A 17,448-nucleotide genomic window follows, 5' to 3' on the forward strand; every position below is an offset into this window, starting at 1 on the left:
ATATAAAACGGAAAGTGCTGAGGCCAGACAGAAATGGCACATACAGCCCAGGGCAAGAACTATGTGGAAATTCGAGATAAAATCGGGGGCATATGGACAATTGACGCATAAGGCATATATATATACGCATATACAGCCAGCAAGGCAAAAGACTGCTTGCTGATGTGGGGCTCGGCACAAGATCCTCCGTCGATGGACATTGGCTACTAGTTTTCCGCCGAAGGCCCAGGCAGGTCCAGGCCCGATCGAGCTATTAATAAGTTGTGATGACTAGACAAATCGGGATTTTCGAACTATCTGCAACATTCAAACAACAACACTAATAACAATGCAGCACGATATTACACATAACGCAGCCTGGGAATGAGGCATCCGAAGCGTATCCGCCAAAGAATCTACATGCATCTAGTCATCGCCCTTCTCCAACCTGATCGCCGCCCTTTTCTTTACCTGATCCAAATCCGTTTTGTGCCCGACAAGCGTCCTGATATCGTGGATCTTGTATTTGATCATAGTAGGACGTTCCAGAGACATACCCCAACCAAGAACTCGGACCCCTTTCGGAAGGCCCATGGGCTCGAGCATCTCGGGGCGGAAAATACCAGACTGAAGCTTCACATCAGCTGCTGTTATGTGTATTATAAACAACAATAGACATACGTTGCCAATTTCAATCCACTTGCCCAAGCCTTCATGGTATGAGAAAACTTCCATACTGGGCTATAATCGTGTGAGGGTCATTTTACATGGTTACCAGAGTAGGCGTACCTCAGTGTAGGGATTATATGCGGGCTTGAACCTCAGCTTGTGGTTACCAGTCTTGGAGAAGAACTCTTGCATGAACGCTAGATATACCATATTAGTGGAGCAGATGGCGCATTTTTGAGGGAAACGTACCAAGGAGGTGACCGAGAGTGATATCGTAGTCGGCAACAAGGCCTTCCACTTGGTGGAACTCAGCCAAATGGGTAGCATCGGCAGTTTCATTTCTAAAGAAATTATAAGCAAATGCGCGTCGAATTAATGGTAAAATAGTACCTGAAAACTCGGTCGATAGAGAACATTTTCGCTGGTTTGAACCCTCCCGGCTGATTTGCGAGCCTATAAAGCATGTCGGTAGTGACAGAAGTGGTGTGTGTTCGCAACAAGAGCTTCTCACTCTCCTCCCGAGAGAAAGGTGCTCGGTAGCCAATGGATCCGTAACCTCCTTCCTCGTGAATCTTTCGAATCCGCTCGTAATAGTCGGTATCAGGCTTGAGGGCTTTGGCCGGGTCTGCAGCAGACTGTTAGCCCCTAAAAGTATTATTCAGAAGTCCGATATATGCGCACCCTTAACGTAGAAGGTGTCCTGCATCTCTCGAGCAGGATGTTGCTGAGGAACGAACATGGCATCGAAGTTCCAGAAGGCAGACTCGACGAACTTATTCGTAGGCATCTCGGAGAAACTGAATGTTCCATCAGGGACCGAGTATCCACTTCTTCAGCCAAGGCACATACCCCATGTCAAAGAAAATGGTCCTGAACTCTTCTCGAACCTTCAGCAATGGATGGAGAGCGCCACCATCAGTAGGTTGACCTGCAGCGGCGAAGTTGTACTGCTTGAACGAAGCATCTTTCCAAGCACCTCTGCGTTATCCCATTAGGTTATGTAAATGTTTACGGACGCTGGATTACACATACGATTGCAGCATCTCAACAGTAAGGTCGGTTTCGAGTTGCTTGACTTCGGTAGAGAACTGAGGTCCTTTGGAGATAGAGTAGTGGATGTACTTCCTGGGAAATGTGAGACTTGTATGTCGCTTTCACTGTATTGAATAGATGACTTACTTAGGTTGAATCAATTTTCTTTTTTGCAACTCCTTGACAACGGCTTCACCGCCTGCAACCAGCCCGCTCTCCTTGATCTCCTTCATTTGTACGGCAGTCTCATCCACAGGCGCCTCAGCCTTAACTTCGAATCAGCAATACGTCCTTCACGATTAGCAACATATGGGCTCACCGCACGGACGAAACCGGAACCATCCTTCGCTATCCATTTGTTCTTGAACGCTCGCATCTGACCAACCTTGGTAGCTTCGTCACCGAGACGTTTCTGGGCAAATGATCAGTACCTATATTGCATGTTGCCAACCAGACAACGCTTCGCGGCTAAATAGATTGCTCACCTTGAGTTCAGGGATACCGACGGGCTCTCCCTGACCCTTCACAGGAAGCACTTCCCACACTCTATACTCGTGCGAGCCATTTTGAGTGATACCTTCCCCCTCTTCAGTAAGGCTGTACGTGGTGGTGGTGATTTGCTTGTACTCAACCATCTAGATAAACCATTAACTACCATTGCTTTTGCCGAATTTTATTGGTAGTACGCACCTCCTTGCTCGCCAAACTGTCCAAGACAGCCCTTACAACGCCCTGTTCCTCAGCAGACTGTAAAAGCCTGCCATTGTACGCCAATTCACGGGAGTCCGAAAGGGAGCCGGACGCTTCGAGACTCTGAAGGATTATATGTTGGAGAGCTTCTGGGGTAGGCAGGGACATTGCGACTGATAAAGGTAAGCGTGCGAATAGTTGGAGAACAGTCAGTATTAAGCTGAGATTGTTTCGACTCTTCGCTTGCTAACGAACGGGCGCTGTGTCTAACTTTCATTCGCGACTCGAGCTTTTATCACTTACGTAACCAACTATTCGCCTAATTTTGGCAGCCCACAAATGCGATCAATGAAGCATTGGCAAAGATACTGCAGTACATGGGTATATGCCAGCACATACACGCATGGGATAAATCGTCTATCGTATGTCCGAGAGCCTCATGATCTGATATAGAAAAAAGACGCAAATGACCTCCTATAGGATAAAAAAAGATCAAAAGCCAAACTGCGACAATGGCGACTGGGTGAACGTCGTAGTGTGTGGACTGGAACGAACAGTTGCACTACAGTAGCATGGAGCAAGATTGTCTTCATTACAATTTGTGGTTCATGGTTAACAGAATTGGTACCTGACATTTTGGACTTGCCGTTCAACGGCGAACATAGTACCATATGGACTTGCAGTGGACAGTCACAATGTTTATACGTAGGGACATTAACGCAACCGACTGATAGAGCATCAACTGACAGAAATGAAAAATGAGTTAGTACGATATACAAACATGCCACACATGTTGCAAACATGAACGATGCTCCTTACGCGAATCAGCGCCGCCATTGTTCCTTCACGTTAAAACAACAAGTAGGTTGAAAGTCGATGTCCAAAGTCGTAATGTTATAGGGCGATTGAGGTGACAAACCGGATGCCCTGGTCATTAACAGGAAGCGTCCCAATGAATAACTAGGGGTGAGATTAGGCCCAATCGTCTTCAGAGAAGGCTATCACCCCCTAGCCAAGTAGACTTTCCACCTTGACCGTTAACAAGTTCCACATCTTGTCCTCGCAACCAGCAGAAAATCCCAGTAGAATGATCGGAAATGTCATGTCAAAACACTGCAGATAGCCATCTTGAGCGTCGTCTACAAGTAGTTTTCATCCCTCGTATACCCTCTCTCATCCAGCTCTACCGTTTAAGCAGAAGCCTTCTTCTCCTTGACGTAAGCCTTACGGACGACATCCCTTCGAGCCCTCTTGGCGAGTTGGATCTGGAATCGGTCGAAGTCGGTGGCATTCTGTAGAAAACCTAGTCAGCCGCCTGTGGTGAAAGATCCTATCCAGCACTCACCTTCCTGACCTGCCTGGCAGCCAACTTCTTAGCCCATCCGCTCTGCTCCCACTTCTCCAAAACACCAGCCTTCTCAATAGCCTTCTTGAGGGGACCAGCACCGACACCTCGGGGAAGAGAGGCAATGGTGTAAGGAGTGAGGATGAGGTTTCGGTAGGGGAAAGCTTGACGGGAAACGGAGGTGGTGGGGCCGTCAATGAGAGCCTGAAGCAAATGTCAGCGTGTTACACTTTCAAGGACAGCATCTAGCGTACCCTGTTGTGGTCGATGATCTCAACAATCACGGCGAGCTTGCCAGCAGAAGGGCCCTCGTTAACGAGGACAACTCGGCCAACCTCGACAAAACGCTTGAAGGTAGATTGCTATAACAGAGTCAGCCTCTGCCTCTGTCGCCAGCCCAGTCCTCTTCCCAACGCCCAACGCCCAACGCCCAACGCCTCCCCTTCTCGGTCCTCCAGTTTCCTCCTGAAGCTCTTTCAGCTTGTATTTTCCTCCTGCTATTTTTATTTGTGCTATTGCTTGTCGATTCCCTCTTCCATTTTTCGCCTCCCTCCTCATTATCGTAAGAATTATCGGCAGTCAACTCACCACCATCTCGTCCGAGTCCTAAGGTGAGAGAAATAGGGGTAAGAGAAGTATAACTTGAAGGTTAAGGAGAGCTTTCATTCAGGTAAACCTCGCGATTCGGGAAACCGCGAGCGACGCACGAAACGCAGCTTCGGCGTTTCGTATAACCCCGTCGGGCCACAAAGGGGAGGTAAGAATAAATTACTGTCGGGTTTTGAACAATTGTCCTTAACGCCGATATGAACGAACAGCTTTCATTCAAAGTCGGCACTGCCTGGGCTATTTGTCCGTGCTGCGTCATTGCTCTTTATTCGAATTTGCTCACAAAAGAGAACAGCAACCATGTCTATTTCGTTTCAAGCGGTGTTGCTGCTTCTCCAACAATTTCCTCCTTGAATCCAATGGACCAATTTCATTGAATAACATCGCGGCTCGCTTCTATTCTTATCGGGCTCAGCGTCGATGTTATTATCGTCGGCGGGACGGTATCATATGAGGAGACGTTATTCGTTAGAAGATAGTTATTGAACCACAAACTCTCCAATGATTTACTGTATTATAGTGATACTTTGCATGTCAGTATTAATGCTAGATAATGACTAATAACCGTTCAAATTGAAAAGAACAATAGTACAACGGTATTCCTCAAGCAAACATTTCAAAGCAAGATAAGTAGGCTTCTTCCTTCTTGACATCTTCTTCTTTGAAGGCAGTTCAAGAATAATGAGTGGCTGCTATTTACTTCAGCGTCATGCCTTTTTCTGTTGTATGCCGTTTTCTCCCTTGACTCATTGGCCATTGGGATTGCTGAACGGTTTGTTTTGTTTTTAATGTTGAATGACTGATGGACCCCATGTAAAAGTATAACGACAGCGGTAAAGGGAAAGCCTCAATTCATGCATATGGTCGAACAGCAGCGATCGACATGACGACAGCAGTGGTGGTGGATCAAAGGTGAACTGGCAGACGAACTGCTGCTGCTGCTGTTAGTAGTAGTAGCTAGTGATTGCATTTTGCAATTGTGGGTAATTAACACACGTCAGCTACTTTGTCCACCAGCTTTCTAGTCGTGTGCCTTCCAACGTTTGTGCAATGATTAGGCTTGCGTCAGGGCGGACATTTCTGTGGAAGAGGCGCCAGTTGTGCGGCGATATGAGAAACAATAGGTTGTGGCATACGTCTGTCCAGGGTTAGCGCCCAAATAATTACTGAAAGCGGCAATTATGACTAGTTGGACCCTTTTTTCAATTCCAAAAAGCGGCAGGGGGATATTCCAAAAGCCCGCTACTCGAATTCCAAATCGTCTTATTATTCATCTCCATCCATCTCTCCACCTTGTGATCGGCAACGCGCTCCTGTTATCGGTCCATCCTTTTGGCAGTCGCCCTCGCATCTCTTTGTTCACCACCACTACCTCCACAAAAGAGCATTGCTCAACAAAACATCCCGCAAGAAGCACCATCAAACCCTTAAGGTTCCCATCCAACCCCACGCCAAGTCACATCCCGCGCCTGCTCAGCCCCATCAAAATTCGTGGACAGTCACGCTCTTCCCGAACTTCATTGTCATCGTGCCATCGCATCTCTCTTGCAGGCCCATTATAAAGGACACCCGTTTGTATAACAAACCACAAATCCTCGTCTCCTTTGCAATAGCGGCTTCCCACAGCCTACACGCACGTGTCTTCGTCGACACCCTTCATTGTCAATCCTTTGACCAGTTTCTCCACTCATTTCCACTCGCGACATAGTCACCAGCAGCCATGTTCCCCGACCTTCCCGAACACCTTCAAGCTCTCAATGCCATTCCGGGTAACACTCCCCCTTCGTCCGGTATGAACCCAGAGCAAGAAGAAGCTTTTTGGGGGTTTCTCCACGCCGATGAGCTTTTCCGAAACTTTGGCAGCGTGCCATCCCCTCAGGATGAAGAGAAGAAGCAGCAACAAGCTGCCCATAATCAGCTGTCTGCTCCTGCTGCGCCCGCGCCTACCCCTGCCATCGTAGCTACACCAATTCCATCCGCTAGCAAAGATGACAAACATTCTGCGCCCACCCTCGAGTCTTTCCTTGCTGCCTACATGGGCCATTCGTCTACCACTGCCCAACAACAGACCGCTGCTGAGACAATAAGCAACTATCTCATGCCCCTTCCTGCTCCTTACACCAACTCTGCTTCCAATGCGCACCACCAGAGCCCCATTTTGCCTGCAACATCTGTGACAGCCCAGGATGTCGTGTCAAGTGCGAGCACCATTAGTGCTTATGAAGACTCTCCTGCCGATGACAAACCGTCAGGCGCTAAAAAATTAAAGCAGATGGGTGCGAACCCTAACGACATCGAGGAGGAGTACGTTATGCTTTTCTGTCTTTTACCTAGTCGGTCAACTAATATTGATATTTTAACAGCAAGCGACGAAGAAACACTGAGGCATCTGCTCGTTTCCGAGCCAAGAAGAAGGAACGTGAGCAAGCCCTTGAGCGACGAGCCAGTACGTGTCAGTTTCCTTTCGGATGTGTTGGTTACTAAGTGGGAAATCTTGTAGAGGAACTTGAAGCCCAAGTCGCATCTCTTACCGCCGAAAACAGCTCTCTCCAAAACGAGAACCGATTACTTAAAGCCATCGTTCTGAACGGATCAAACCCTGGTGCAGCTGCTCTTGCTGGTGTCGTCGGTGCCGGTCACGACACACAAGGACAAGATGCTCTTCAGGCTGCTTTGGCCGCTTTAGGGAAGAGGAAGCGGGACGAGTAGGGTGACAAATGTCGTGGGTTGTACGAGTAGATCATGATAGATTGTAAGGGGTTGGGGTTTGTTTATAGCAAGCTAATTGTTTTCGAGTAGATGAGTTACTTTCATTTTTGCCTTTCCTTTATCTACTTTGATTTATGCTTTCGATCGGATTTCGAATTAAAAAATCAGGTCGTTGTCTTCCTCCACTCGGTTTAAGGCCGTATGTCTGGATTCTTGGTCTTTAATACGAATGTTTTTGTACGTATAGGAAGAACAGAGAAAGGGCGGAATGCAGAAGAACGTTGCACGTCTTTTAGTGAATAACATGATATAAGTGTGTATCAGAAGGAAGTGTTTTTGCGACCGGTCAATAATCATACAAGCACTCTCCTACATACGTATTAGGGGATGTCTGCTATACTGGGCGGATCATACCGAGGAGATCTGGGAGAAACGAAATAAAGTGTCTTTCTGGTACTATGTGGGTCTCGAAGAAGCCAGCGAAAGTCGATCATGCTCAGACAAGATGCACCACGTGCAGACTTACCCACTCAATGTGCTCTGTTAAGCCGTGGAAATAGAAGCAGCAGCAACAAACCCGAATAACATGATTTACATCGTTACAACGATGCTTGTCTCACACATCTTGCTTACTGCAGAAGCGGATGCTGCGGTGGTAGTGAATGGTCACGGAACTATTAGGCCTTGTGTTAAACTTTAATAAAATGCACAAATCAACCAGCAGCTGTACATAAGATATACTTGGCGTTATACAAATGCATTCAATGCTCTTCTTGAAACCCAACAACAGTGACATACCCCGATTTATCTCTTGCCTCTAACGACAATCTTCTTCATCTTCGGAGCCTTGGCCTCTCCGGTACCCTCGCCACCACCAGCTTTCTTCTTTTCTTTCTCTTCAGCCTTTTCTCGCTTGATCGCCGCAATGATAACTCCCATTGGAATCAGAGGTGAGTTAAATGGCAATCGATCATCAGGATTAGGGACAGGTACGGGTGGGAGTGGAGGTCGAGTGGGAAGTTTGACGATGGGTCGAGGGGCTTTTGAAGATTGTTTAACCTTGGCTTTGCTTTTCTTTGTTGGCTTGCTTGTTGAGGCGGAGGAGAAAGGCTGCGGACGTCGAGAGGCAGTAGCAGTAGGATCAAACACAATGGAAGGATTTCGTTGACGGATTTGGTCTGAAATATGTTTGTACAGTTGGGTACGGTTCTTGATGATCGGGTTAATAAACCGGCCGTCTTTTACAAACTGCACTTTGACTCGACCAGGATTCTCCCAATCTGCTGGATGACATCTATCGGGCTACGTTTGGAATTAGCCTCTCCTATACCTTACAAGAGTTAGCATGACTCACTTCGAGGACACTAGGAAGGCCTAGAGATTTGCAAGCTTCGGCGATTTGAGTTGCTATCGGCCACCAGACAGCCGATGTTCTGGGAACACGTCGACCAGAGTTGATTGAGACTTTGGCGTCAAAATACAACGGATAGACAACGTTCCAGCTGGCTCCCATGAGCTCTCGCGTTGACAGACAATCAGTTACGGTATGACTCACTCCTTGTAGACACTCGGATCAGCTCCAATGTTCACGTTCCCAAACTTTCCTCTCAATTTCTCCAGTCTCTCTTCGTCTGCGGCCTGAAGCTTCATCATATCACCCATAAGTCCTCCCATTGGCGTATTAGGGTTGATTGTCGGTCCTCCGCCCACTACATTTTGATCTCCATCTCTAACCGCGAGTTTTCCCTTATCGCTCGCATTAAAGCTTGGAGCTGAAGGTGCTGGCGCCTTGGAATTCTCTCCGAATATCCCCCGCCCTTGCTCTGCTAGCTTGTTGAAATCTATGTCTCCTTCATCGTCGGAAGTGATCTCTTCGAGGAGCGCTCCGCGGGTACCAGTGTTCGGAAGCGTGGGTCTGGAGGAAGAGGGCAAAGGGAGGTCGGTGTCATCGTCGAAATAGTCTTCTACGGTCGGCATTGTGGTGTGCGGATCTATGCTGGTGCAGCGAAGGGAGTATGGATTGTTGTGAGGTGCGCGAGTGGACGTGTAAATGCCGATAGGTCATAGGCGGGAAATGTCGGGGATAAGTGGGGTGGCGCGTCGTCCAGCGCGGTGGAGGCCCCACCCGTGATTTCACTATTATCCTCCATCAACCTTCTCTGGATATACCCAGCTCTCGTGACGTTTTCCTTCCTTCCTCCCTCCACTAATTGACTGGGCTGCCTCTTCCTTCCATCTCTCACCTGCACAGTTGACTCATTTATCCTGGCCTCTGCGTCTTCGCCCACTCCTACCACCAAACAGTCAATTTCCGTCATGGCTTCCCCAGCCACTCAGACCGCTAATGCCATTGCGGCCATCAACAACCGCTCGAATCTCGTTATCCCGGAGATCGACTTTACCCAGCACCAGCTTGAGAACGGTGAAATCGTTAGCACCACTGAGAGGGTCATCAAAGATGTAAGTAAAGTGAGACGATAAAGCGGTGAAGGCGGTGGCGTGTGCGACCGTGGAGGTTAATCATTCAAAATCGTGGGGGGAATCGCTATACTGTCTGCGAAAGCGCGAGTGAAACCAGCTAGGCACAAGAAACAGTCTATGGTCTATATAACAACTTTCTGAAGTTTGTGCATGCTGACAACATACTTCGTGATCATAGGTTCAAGCCCCAGCGATGTACGTGCCGACCGACGACCAATTCTGGTCCAAGGTGGATAAAACCAAGCCCGATATTGCATTTTTAAAGAACCATTTCTATCGAGAAGGGAGATTGACTGAAGAGCAAGCTTTGTATATCCTTGAAAAGTTGGTCTATGTCGCACTTTCAGCCGGTCCTGGCGATTGGCGGTCGCGATGATGGGGCAGAAACTGACATGCGACACAGAGGTGGAGAACTCTTGAGATCAGAACCAAACTTGCTAGAAGTTGACGCGCCCATTACTGGTAAGTTACGAGTAGATTCGTGCATATCACTGATGGGGTATAGTGTGCGGTGACATTCACGGTCAATATGTGTGTTTTATGCTTAATCTTTTAGTGATCAATTGCTGAGTCTGGGATAGTACGATTTGATGAAGCTCTTCGAGGTCGGTGGGAATCCGGCAGATACTCGTTATCTCTTTTTGGGAGACTACGTTGATCGAGGATACTTTTCTATTGAGGTATGCCTATCTGATTTTATTGAAATTTAGGTTAACAAGTTTTTTGTAGTGTGTGCTTTATTTGTGGTCGCTCAAGATGTGGTATCCCGATACTCTTTTCCTACTGAGAGGTAATCACGAGTGCCGACACTTGACCGACTATTTCACCTTCAAGCTTGAGTGCAAGTCTGAATTGCTGCCCTAAACGGTCATAACTAACGATATTTTAGGCAAGCACAAGTACTCAGAGACTGTTTACAATGCCTGCATGGAAAGTTTCTGCAACTTGCCGCTGGCGGCAGTTATGAACAAGCAATTCTTGTGCATCCATGGTGGCTTGTCGCCAGAGCTTCATACCCTCGATGATCTGCGATCTGTACGTTTCCCGTTTCAATCGAAGAGTGCACGGCTCATAAAAATGTCAGATCAATCGGTTCCGAGAGCCTCCCACTCAAGGTCTCATGTGCGATATCCTTTGGGCTGATCCGTTAGAAGACTTTGGCTCAGAAAAGACAAACGAGAACTTTTTGCACAATCACGTTCGAGGTTGCAGTTATTTCTTTACTTATAATGCTGCATGTCAGTTCTTGGAGAGGAACAACCTGCTCTCTATTATTCGAGCTCACGAGGCTCAAGATGCCGGGTGAGTGTTCAACGTCTTGAAATGATCGGAAACATGCTGAGAAATGAACAAGTTATCGGATGTATCGGAAAACTAAGACTACTGGCTTCCCCTCCGTCATGACCATCTTTTCAGCACCTAACTACCTTGATGTTTACTCTAACAAGGCCGCTGTGTTGAAGTACGAGTCAAACGTTATGAAGTGAGTTTTATTATATACATGAAAAGAATTGTCATTTATGGAGTTTTAGCATCCGACAATTCAATTGTACGCCCCATCCCTATTGGCTACCTAACTTTATGGATGTGTTCACCTGGAGTTTGCCTTTCGTTGGCGAGAAGAGTGAGATATTATGTGTAGGGGTGCGACTCGAACTGACAATGAGTAGTCACGGATATGCTTATTGCAATTCTTAACTGTTGCACCAAGGAAGAGCTCGAGGAAGAGGACGAAGAGTTCCCTCTTAATGCTCCCGAGCCTACCGATGCCGAATCTGCAGCGGAAAGACGACAAATCATCAAGAACAAAATTCTTGCCGTTGGTCGCATGTCTCGAGTATTCTCTCTGTTGCGTGAAGAATCTGAAAGGGTGTCTGAGCTTAAGAGTATTTCTGGCTCAAATGCTTTACCCGCTGGCATGCTTGCGAGTGGCGCCGAAGGTATTAAAGAAGCGATCCAGGGCTTTGAGGACGCGAGGAAAAGTGATATCGAGAATGAGAGACTTCCCCCTGACATCATCGACGTCAGTGTTCTGTATTTTTTATCATTAAGCATTGCTAATGTGTCTATAGCCTGATGAGGACAAGCCCGCATCACCTTCTGCCTCTCCCATTATGCCCGCCACCCCCGAAGAGATCCCCAGCGAAATCCCTTACGACTCTCCAATCACCGGTACTCCTCGAACTCCTATCTCCAGCGCTATTGCTTCCGGCTCTCCCGGCTCTCCTGGCACCCCCACCAGCCCTTCCATTGGAGGTCCGCCACTCACTGCTTGGCGACCCGGCCATGGTCGTCGTACATCTTTGGGCACTACCAAGACTAGCCCGAGTACGCGAAGGAGGAGTTTGGAGAACACGATGCACTTGATCCGAGATGTGGTGGGCGGTAAGGATGCCCAGGGTGATGGGCAGTTGGAGAGGCTCGCAGAGGTTATTTCGAGTCCGACGAAGGGCGGTCAAGGCGAGTGAGAGTAGATGCTGGTTTCGAACGATGGAATTGTTTGAACGACTTGTTAACGACCCTAAGCCCTTTCCTGATTCTGCAACACACGAACAATTGTCAATCAATACGCATTATAAACACACTGTGTAGCCTCAACAATCCTTTTCTTCTTCGGAGTTTGTCTGTGTTCTATGAATCTATCCTTCTACGTGCACCCTTGAGATGAAAAGACACTAGAAAGAAGTTCGGGAATTTGGTTTGTTCCTCACTTTGTACAATACGATACTGTGAATGCATTTTGATATCAAATTGCAAGTCTTCGAAGAAGGTCATAACGTCACACTCCATTGGTCGCTAACTCCAGTCGGTTTACGACAAACTTTTTTTTTCTTTTTTTCTCCGAGTCCACTCAAGACTCATGTTTTGGCCAAGACGCGGGTCCTTAACCTAGCAAAGAATACGATCAATAACCAAGCATAGCTCTCAAATTGGTCCTTTGAGACAAATAGGATGCCTAGCCATCGTCGTCAGCCCAAGCCATTTCCGGATCAAACATCATAAGCTTACCTTGGCATAACACTGCCTTCAAAATCTGTGCACCTAAACCTTGGTACAAACCTTTGAAACCCTTCTCAGTATAGACAGCTTTAAGAAGTGGGATAGCTGAACGATAGTGTTGAGAAGGCGAATGGAGATGCTTATGTTTATGGGTCTGCTCTAATTCGGCGAAAGGTCCACTTTCAATTGAAGAGGGCTGCTCGACAATGACGGTAGAGCATTCGCTAGGAGAGGCTGAAGCGATGGACGCATACGTAGGTGCCTCTCCCTTCTTGATTTCTTCAGAGAGTGGGGGAGCCGATTCGACGACCTTTGCTTGGAGTCTTATCTTGGCCTAGCGAGTTTGTCAGCCAAGGTCAGTCAGCCCCAAACAAATGGAAGTAAGAGACGTACAAAGATGTAAGGGTAAGTTACAACAGTAGCCAGGGTCTTGCTGCCAACTCCAATCCAGAAAGACTCCCAGACATCAAGTTTTTTGGCACCCTTTGTAGCGAGCCTCCATGACTTAAGTCTCTCAAACACACCGTAAGTAATGGCGGGGTTTACAGTGAGTACCAGGCCCGGTTTCAGCCCTGTCCAAAGACCTGTCCATCCAGACTCGGCGACGATTTCTCGAGCAGTCTCAGTTAAAGAAGGACTTTTGTCATTCCATTCGGCTTCCTTTTCTCCGGGAAGGATCTTGGGTCTTGCCGGCGGATCCCACAGCTGTTGTCGGGTAGCAATAACAGAGACTGGGATAGTAAAAATCTGGGCAAGCGCGCCAGCGATAGCACCTAGCAAGAGCTCCGTGCTTGTTGACAATGAAACGCGCTTAGATGAGGGAGTGAGACGAGCTAGATATGTCTTCCTTAGAAAGGTATGAAAGAAGAAATAGGCAAATTCTGACGTAAGGACGTTAGCTTTTTTACATCATGGAGTTTAATCATCGAGAACCTACGCTGAGAGAAAGTTCCTATCATAGTTGCTCCATAGCCATGGAAGACACCGGATATCCCTTCCGTATGCACAATCCTTAAGAGCATTGTCAACATACCCCACTGTTGCAGTTTCTTTCCGAGCAGCTTCTTCAGCTTTACAACCTGTTCCCTCTTCTGCTGTCGACGAGCTTTGCCTTCGACATATCGTTTTTGTTCTTCTTCGGTCTTCTCTGCGAAAACCTCATCAGGTTTATCATCAGATTCGATATCCTCTAGAGGGTCGTCGATAGCTTGAAGACGTGTTTTGGCAACATCGACAGGATATACAAGCCTTTGAGCGACGTCAGCGATAAGTTTTCAATTATGAAGGAAAAAAATACTACGAGTTGGCAAAAACTGAACCGAGGGCACCCGCAAGCGCTGAGCCAAATGGGGTCAGAGGAGGATGGTGTACAGGTGCCATTGTGTGAACGCTATGAAAGAGGATGCAGACAGTTTGGAGAGATGCTGCATATATATGATCTAAATGATTCGTGGATATTGTCACTCGCTCTAAGGCCGCACGCACCCAATAAAAAGGGAAACATACTTGTTGTCACCAGTCGCCAGCCGGCAATTCAATGGCTGTTGCTAACCGGCTGGGTACACGTCACGATATTTACAGGAAAGATGAATGATGAGCCACGACCAACTGGCGATCATCGATCGATGAGGTAGGCGTATGTTTATTTAAGAGCAGATAGATGGAGATTAGCAAACCCGTAAAGCTACGATCTAGTACGATCAGCACCATTATGCCTTGCTTTGCTTGATGATACAAGATCAAGTCCCATATCAAAAACAGCCAGGAAACGTAGATGCATCATTGATCCATTGTCCCAATTGTTCGGTCTATTATAAAACGTAAAGCCAGCAACTATACACTGTGGCACACCGGCCAGTTTCACCGGTTTTAAGCACTCGCCCTTTTGGACCTCCTTCTGACGGCAGCACCCTTCATGTAGAAGACGAAGGGAATGGGGGCGATGATCACAGAGAATAAGGCAAGGAAGAGCATACCATACTGGAACTTGAGATTGTGCTGTGGGTTATTCGAGATAAGTCACAGATCATATTTACAAGGTCCAGACACTTACGAGAAGTTGGGTAATCCAGAGAGGAACGGAAGCACCAACGAGAGAACGCTTAAGGATTGGGTTAACTAATGTCCAATAAAATAAACAATGGGATACCTACAGTCATGTTCTTGGCACTGATAGCAGAAGCAGCGTAGTTGGAATAACTGTCGACGATGTATGTATTACCGGAGATATAGATAATGACCATCTACCAAAAATTAGCTTCGGATACTGATATATTTGCAAGAACTCCGATACTTACAGAGAAGCCGAAAATGATACCACCCATGCAAGGGCCCACCCAAATGATGCCAGGGTAAGAAGTGAAAGCGAGGATGAACATGGAGACAGGAAGGGTACTGAGTGAAAGATGATCAGGATGCGCTTCTGCAATTGTTTGCCGACTTACAGTGCACCAAGCATCATTGGATAAAGACGACCCTCGGGGACAACACCGTGCTTCTGACAGTGCTTCTTGTACAGCCTCTCTTGGATAGGCATACATATGTTGGCAATGGCAATACCGATCTGGACACGGATCAGCAATTAACTCCTCACTCTTAGATGGTGAACATACGATGATAGACACGAAAGAGACACCGGTCATACCCATATTCCAGCCTCGAATCTCCTCAAAAGCGATAGGGAAGGCAAAGAAGGTAGAGTAGAGCAAGGCATAGATGAAGGAGAGGTAAACAGTCTGCCGAAATTGTTAGATAGTTAATCATGGAAAGTAAAAGGGCAAGCTCACGAAGAAGATGATGATAACTTCCTGGAACATAAATACGAGAGGCCTAGTCAAAGCGACCTTGATAGTTTCCTTGAAGGGTGGCCTATGGAGGTCGTGCTCAGAGACGTAAACGGTAGTGTTGTTCTCCTTGTTGAGTCGAGCAGCCTTCTTGCGGAGAAGAACAGGGGCAAGAGTCTCAGGAGTGAAGATGCAGAAGATGACACAAGCACCGCAAAGAATGAAGAGGACCCAGTAAATCCATCGCCATTGACCGGTTTTCTCGGCAATCCATCTATAGTTCGTCAGCATTGAACTTCAAATTTTGAAATTATTTGCTGTCCTACCCGCCAAACAAAGGCCCAAGACAAGGTCCCATACTACATGATTCATCAGCTTTCACACCCTCTGAATGAACAGAAAGACTCACAAAAGGGTGGAACTAAAGACAGCCATGGGAAAGCCTCGTTCCTCGACGGCCCAAACATCGGAAATGGTACCGCCGACGTTGGTGAAAGGGGCGGAAGAAGCAAGACCGGCAATCATACGACCAGCCAACATGGTAGCAATGTTTTTGGCGAGACAGCTGGGCAAGGTGAAGAGGAAGTAGAAGAGCATGCTGACGGCGTAGATGGGTCGGCGCCCGACAACTTCACTTAAAGGGGCAAAGATAAGGGGACCAATACCGAAACCGGCCACGAAGAGAGAAATGGAGAGGTAAATGGCCTCGTCGGAAACGTGAAGAGTCTCGGCAGTACCGGGAAGGTCACCGGTTGGCATAGCACTGCCGAGGGCGACAGCGAGACAGAGAATGGAGGCAGTAGTGGTGGCCCACCTGTAGAATCGATCAGCAAGATGTCGCAGTCGACAGCACAATACGGAAGTTGCAGCGGTTTAAGTGCCGAGATTGTAGTGCATCACGAAATGCAGCAGTGTAGGAAGAGAATTACTCACCACTTTCGTCTTTTGGACCACTGCTTTGGTCCTTCTCCCTCGTCAAATTGAACAATAATTCGTTCGTCCGCGCCTTTTTCGATGTCCCTCTGGTTGATCTTTTCGGAAGATTGCTGTCCATGGAGGGTTGAGTCATCAGAACCGCCAATGGTTTGCTTGCCAGCGTTGGAAATGGCGTTAGGCTCTTCGATCTCTTCTTCATGCAAGATCTCTTCCTGTTGGTTGCTGAAGATGGGCGGATTGGCGAATTCGGCTTCTACTGGTTCCAGCATTTTGAGAGTGGGGTTCGGTGTATCTGCGTGTCAAATAAACAAGGTAAATCCAAACAATAAGCCAAAGAGTGGATCTGGCAACCGGTAGGCGACGAAAGAAGCAGGAATTTGGAGCGAAGAGAGTGTGCATTTGGCAAGTGATCAGCTGTAGTTTTATATGCGATGAGTATGAAACGGTGGCTGGTAAAACTTGTTGGAAGGAACCGGACAAAATGGGGTTGAATGAGAGCTGACGGTTTTCGATTTGGATAATATAAGCGCTTTTGGTCTGAATGCGGAGGAGGATTCGCGAGGATCACCAGCAGCAGTGGCTCTTTACGGCCGTCGGCCGCGCCCATCTACGGGATAGCGGATTTAACGCAGCGGCCGTAAGCACATGATCTGGGCAATGCAGAAGCCTAACTGACGAGTTAGCTTCCTCTTGTGTGCCTAATCATAGCAAGTCGCAGTTAAGGCCAAGTTATGCGCGCAAAGCTCACTAGGTGGCGAAGCCCGACGCGAAACAGAAGCGCGGGCGGAAAGGGGGACATAGCAGGAGTGAGGGACAAGAAGATCTTGAAAGAGGAATCGAATTAGACATGGGTGATAGAGGGGTGATAGCGAACAGGTGATATGAATGAAATAGTGGGGCGCAGTAGGTCTTGGCAGGATAAATATAATAGAAGGTACACTAAATGTGAATGAAGGGGGTTGATTGATGGATGGTGGTAGGGCGGTCTGCTGATAGTCGACGAAGATCTTCTTTTGTTATCGAGGAAGGAGCTATGAGTTGGAGATATATAATAAGAGTCAAGGCAGGCATATACCATAGTAGGTTCTTTTTATCTAGAAAATCATGGATGTGAAAGGGAAGAACATGAATCGCATCTAAGATGCTCAGTCATTTTATAGATCGCACGCATGCAGCTGAAAATTATACTTGCCACTCGTAATAAATGGGAACAGT

The 17,448-nt window shown here is 47.4% G+C and overlaps 7 protein-coding genes; 2 read left to right on the forward strand and 5 right to left on the reverse strand.

Moving 5' to 3' along the window:
• Positions 1 to 170: 170 nt before the first annotated feature.
• Positions 171 to 2,613, reverse strand: CNAG_04800 (phenylalanine-tRNA ligase, alpha subunit). XM_012196827.1 has 12 exons: positions 2,371 to 2,613; positions 2,166 to 2,315; positions 2,000 to 2,092; positions 1,828 to 1,946; positions 1,681 to 1,773; positions 1,498 to 1,626; positions 1,330 to 1,445; positions 1,039 to 1,273; positions 898 to 989; positions 769 to 845; positions 661 to 720; positions 171 to 606 (listed from the first exon to the last, which is right to left on the reverse strand). Exons 1-12 carry the CDS (start codon positions 2,536 to 2,538, stop codon positions 406 to 408), a joined length of 1,533 nt encoding a protein of 510 aa, XP_012052217.1. The 5' UTR covers positions 2,539 to 2,613; the 3' UTR covers positions 171 to 405.
• Positions 2,614 to 2,895: 282 nt separating this feature from the next.
• On the reverse strand, positions 2,896 to 4,404 carry CNAG_04799 (large subunit ribosomal protein L14e). XM_012196826.1 has 5 exons: positions 4,304 to 4,404; positions 3,970 to 4,077; positions 3,716 to 3,919; positions 3,190 to 3,662; positions 2,896 to 3,112 (listed from the first exon to the last, which is right to left on the reverse strand). The coding sequence occupies exons 1-4, from the start codon at positions 4,307 to 4,309 to the stop codon at positions 3,561 to 3,563; spliced, it is 420 nt and encodes a 139-aa protein (XP_012052216.1). The 5' UTR covers positions 4,310 to 4,404; the 3' UTR covers positions 2,896 to 3,112; positions 3,190 to 3,560.
• Positions 4,405 to 5,548: 1,144 nt separating this feature from the next.
• On the forward strand, positions 5,549 to 7,615 carry CNAG_04798 (regulatory protein cys-3). XM_012196825.1 has 3 exons: positions 5,549 to 6,628; positions 6,688 to 6,770; positions 6,825 to 7,615. Exons 1-3 carry the CDS (start codon positions 6,045 to 6,047, stop codon positions 7,031 to 7,033), a joined length of 876 nt encoding a protein of 291 aa, XP_012052215.1. The 5' UTR covers positions 5,549 to 6,044; the 3' UTR covers positions 7,034 to 7,615.
• Positions 7,616 to 7,771: 156 nt separating this feature from the next.
• On the reverse strand, positions 7,772 to 9,078 carry CNAG_04797 (signal recognition particle subunit SRP19). XM_012196824.1 has 3 exons: positions 8,589 to 9,078; positions 8,388 to 8,535; positions 7,772 to 8,335 (listed from the first exon to the last, which is right to left on the reverse strand). Exons 1-3 carry the CDS (start codon positions 9,008 to 9,010, stop codon positions 7,838 to 7,840), a joined length of 1,068 nt encoding a protein of 355 aa, XP_012052214.1. The 5' UTR covers positions 9,011 to 9,078; the 3' UTR covers positions 7,772 to 7,837.
• A 98-nt stretch (positions 9,079 to 9,176) lies between these two features.
• Positions 9,177 to 12,271, forward strand: CNAG_04796 (serine/threonine-protein phosphatase 2B catalytic subunit A1). XM_012196823.1 has 12 exons: positions 9,177 to 9,493; positions 9,693 to 9,838; positions 9,918 to 9,976; positions 10,020 to 10,045; positions 10,096 to 10,194; positions 10,244 to 10,355; positions 10,404 to 10,549; positions 10,599 to 10,816; positions 10,869 to 10,997; positions 11,047 to 11,138; positions 11,185 to 11,537; positions 11,587 to 12,271. Exons 1-12 carry the CDS (start codon positions 9,350 to 9,352, stop codon positions 11,980 to 11,982), a joined length of 1,920 nt encoding a protein of 639 aa, XP_012052213.1. The 5' UTR covers positions 9,177 to 9,349; the 3' UTR covers positions 11,983 to 12,271.
• CNAG_04795 (adenine nucleotide transporter) lies at positions 12,226 to 14,128 on the reverse strand. The gene is made up of 5 exons (XM_012196822.1): positions 13,815 to 14,128; positions 13,452 to 13,762; positions 12,908 to 13,395; positions 12,524 to 12,848; positions 12,226 to 12,470 (listed from the first exon to the last, which is right to left on the reverse strand). The coding sequence occupies exons 1-5, from the start codon at positions 13,892 to 13,894 to the stop codon at positions 12,373 to 12,375; spliced, it is 1,302 nt and encodes a 433-aa protein (XP_012052212.1). The 5' UTR covers positions 13,895 to 14,128; the 3' UTR covers positions 12,226 to 12,372.
• A 138-nt stretch (positions 14,129 to 14,266) lies between these two features.
• CNAG_04794 (spermine transporter) lies at positions 14,267 to 17,398 on the reverse strand. XM_012196821.1 has 10 exons: positions 16,231 to 17,398; positions 15,707 to 16,111; positions 15,624 to 15,656; positions 15,301 to 15,571; positions 15,127 to 15,249; positions 14,959 to 15,077; positions 14,812 to 14,908; positions 14,668 to 14,757; positions 14,568 to 14,615; positions 14,267 to 14,512 (listed from the first exon to the last, which is right to left on the reverse strand). Exons 1-10 carry the CDS (start codon positions 16,500 to 16,502, stop codon positions 14,384 to 14,386), a joined length of 1,587 nt encoding a protein of 528 aa, XP_012052211.1. The 5' UTR covers positions 16,503 to 17,398; the 3' UTR covers positions 14,267 to 14,383.
• Positions 17,399 to 17,448: the final 50 nt, after the last annotated feature.

Source organism: Cryptococcus neoformans, chromosome 10 (genome assembly GCF_000149245.1).
Source record: "Cryptococcus neoformans var. grubii H99 chromosome 10, complete sequence".
NCBI lineage: Eukaryota > Fungi > Basidiomycota > Tremellomycetes > Tremellales > Cryptococcaceae > Cryptococcus > Cryptococcus neoformans.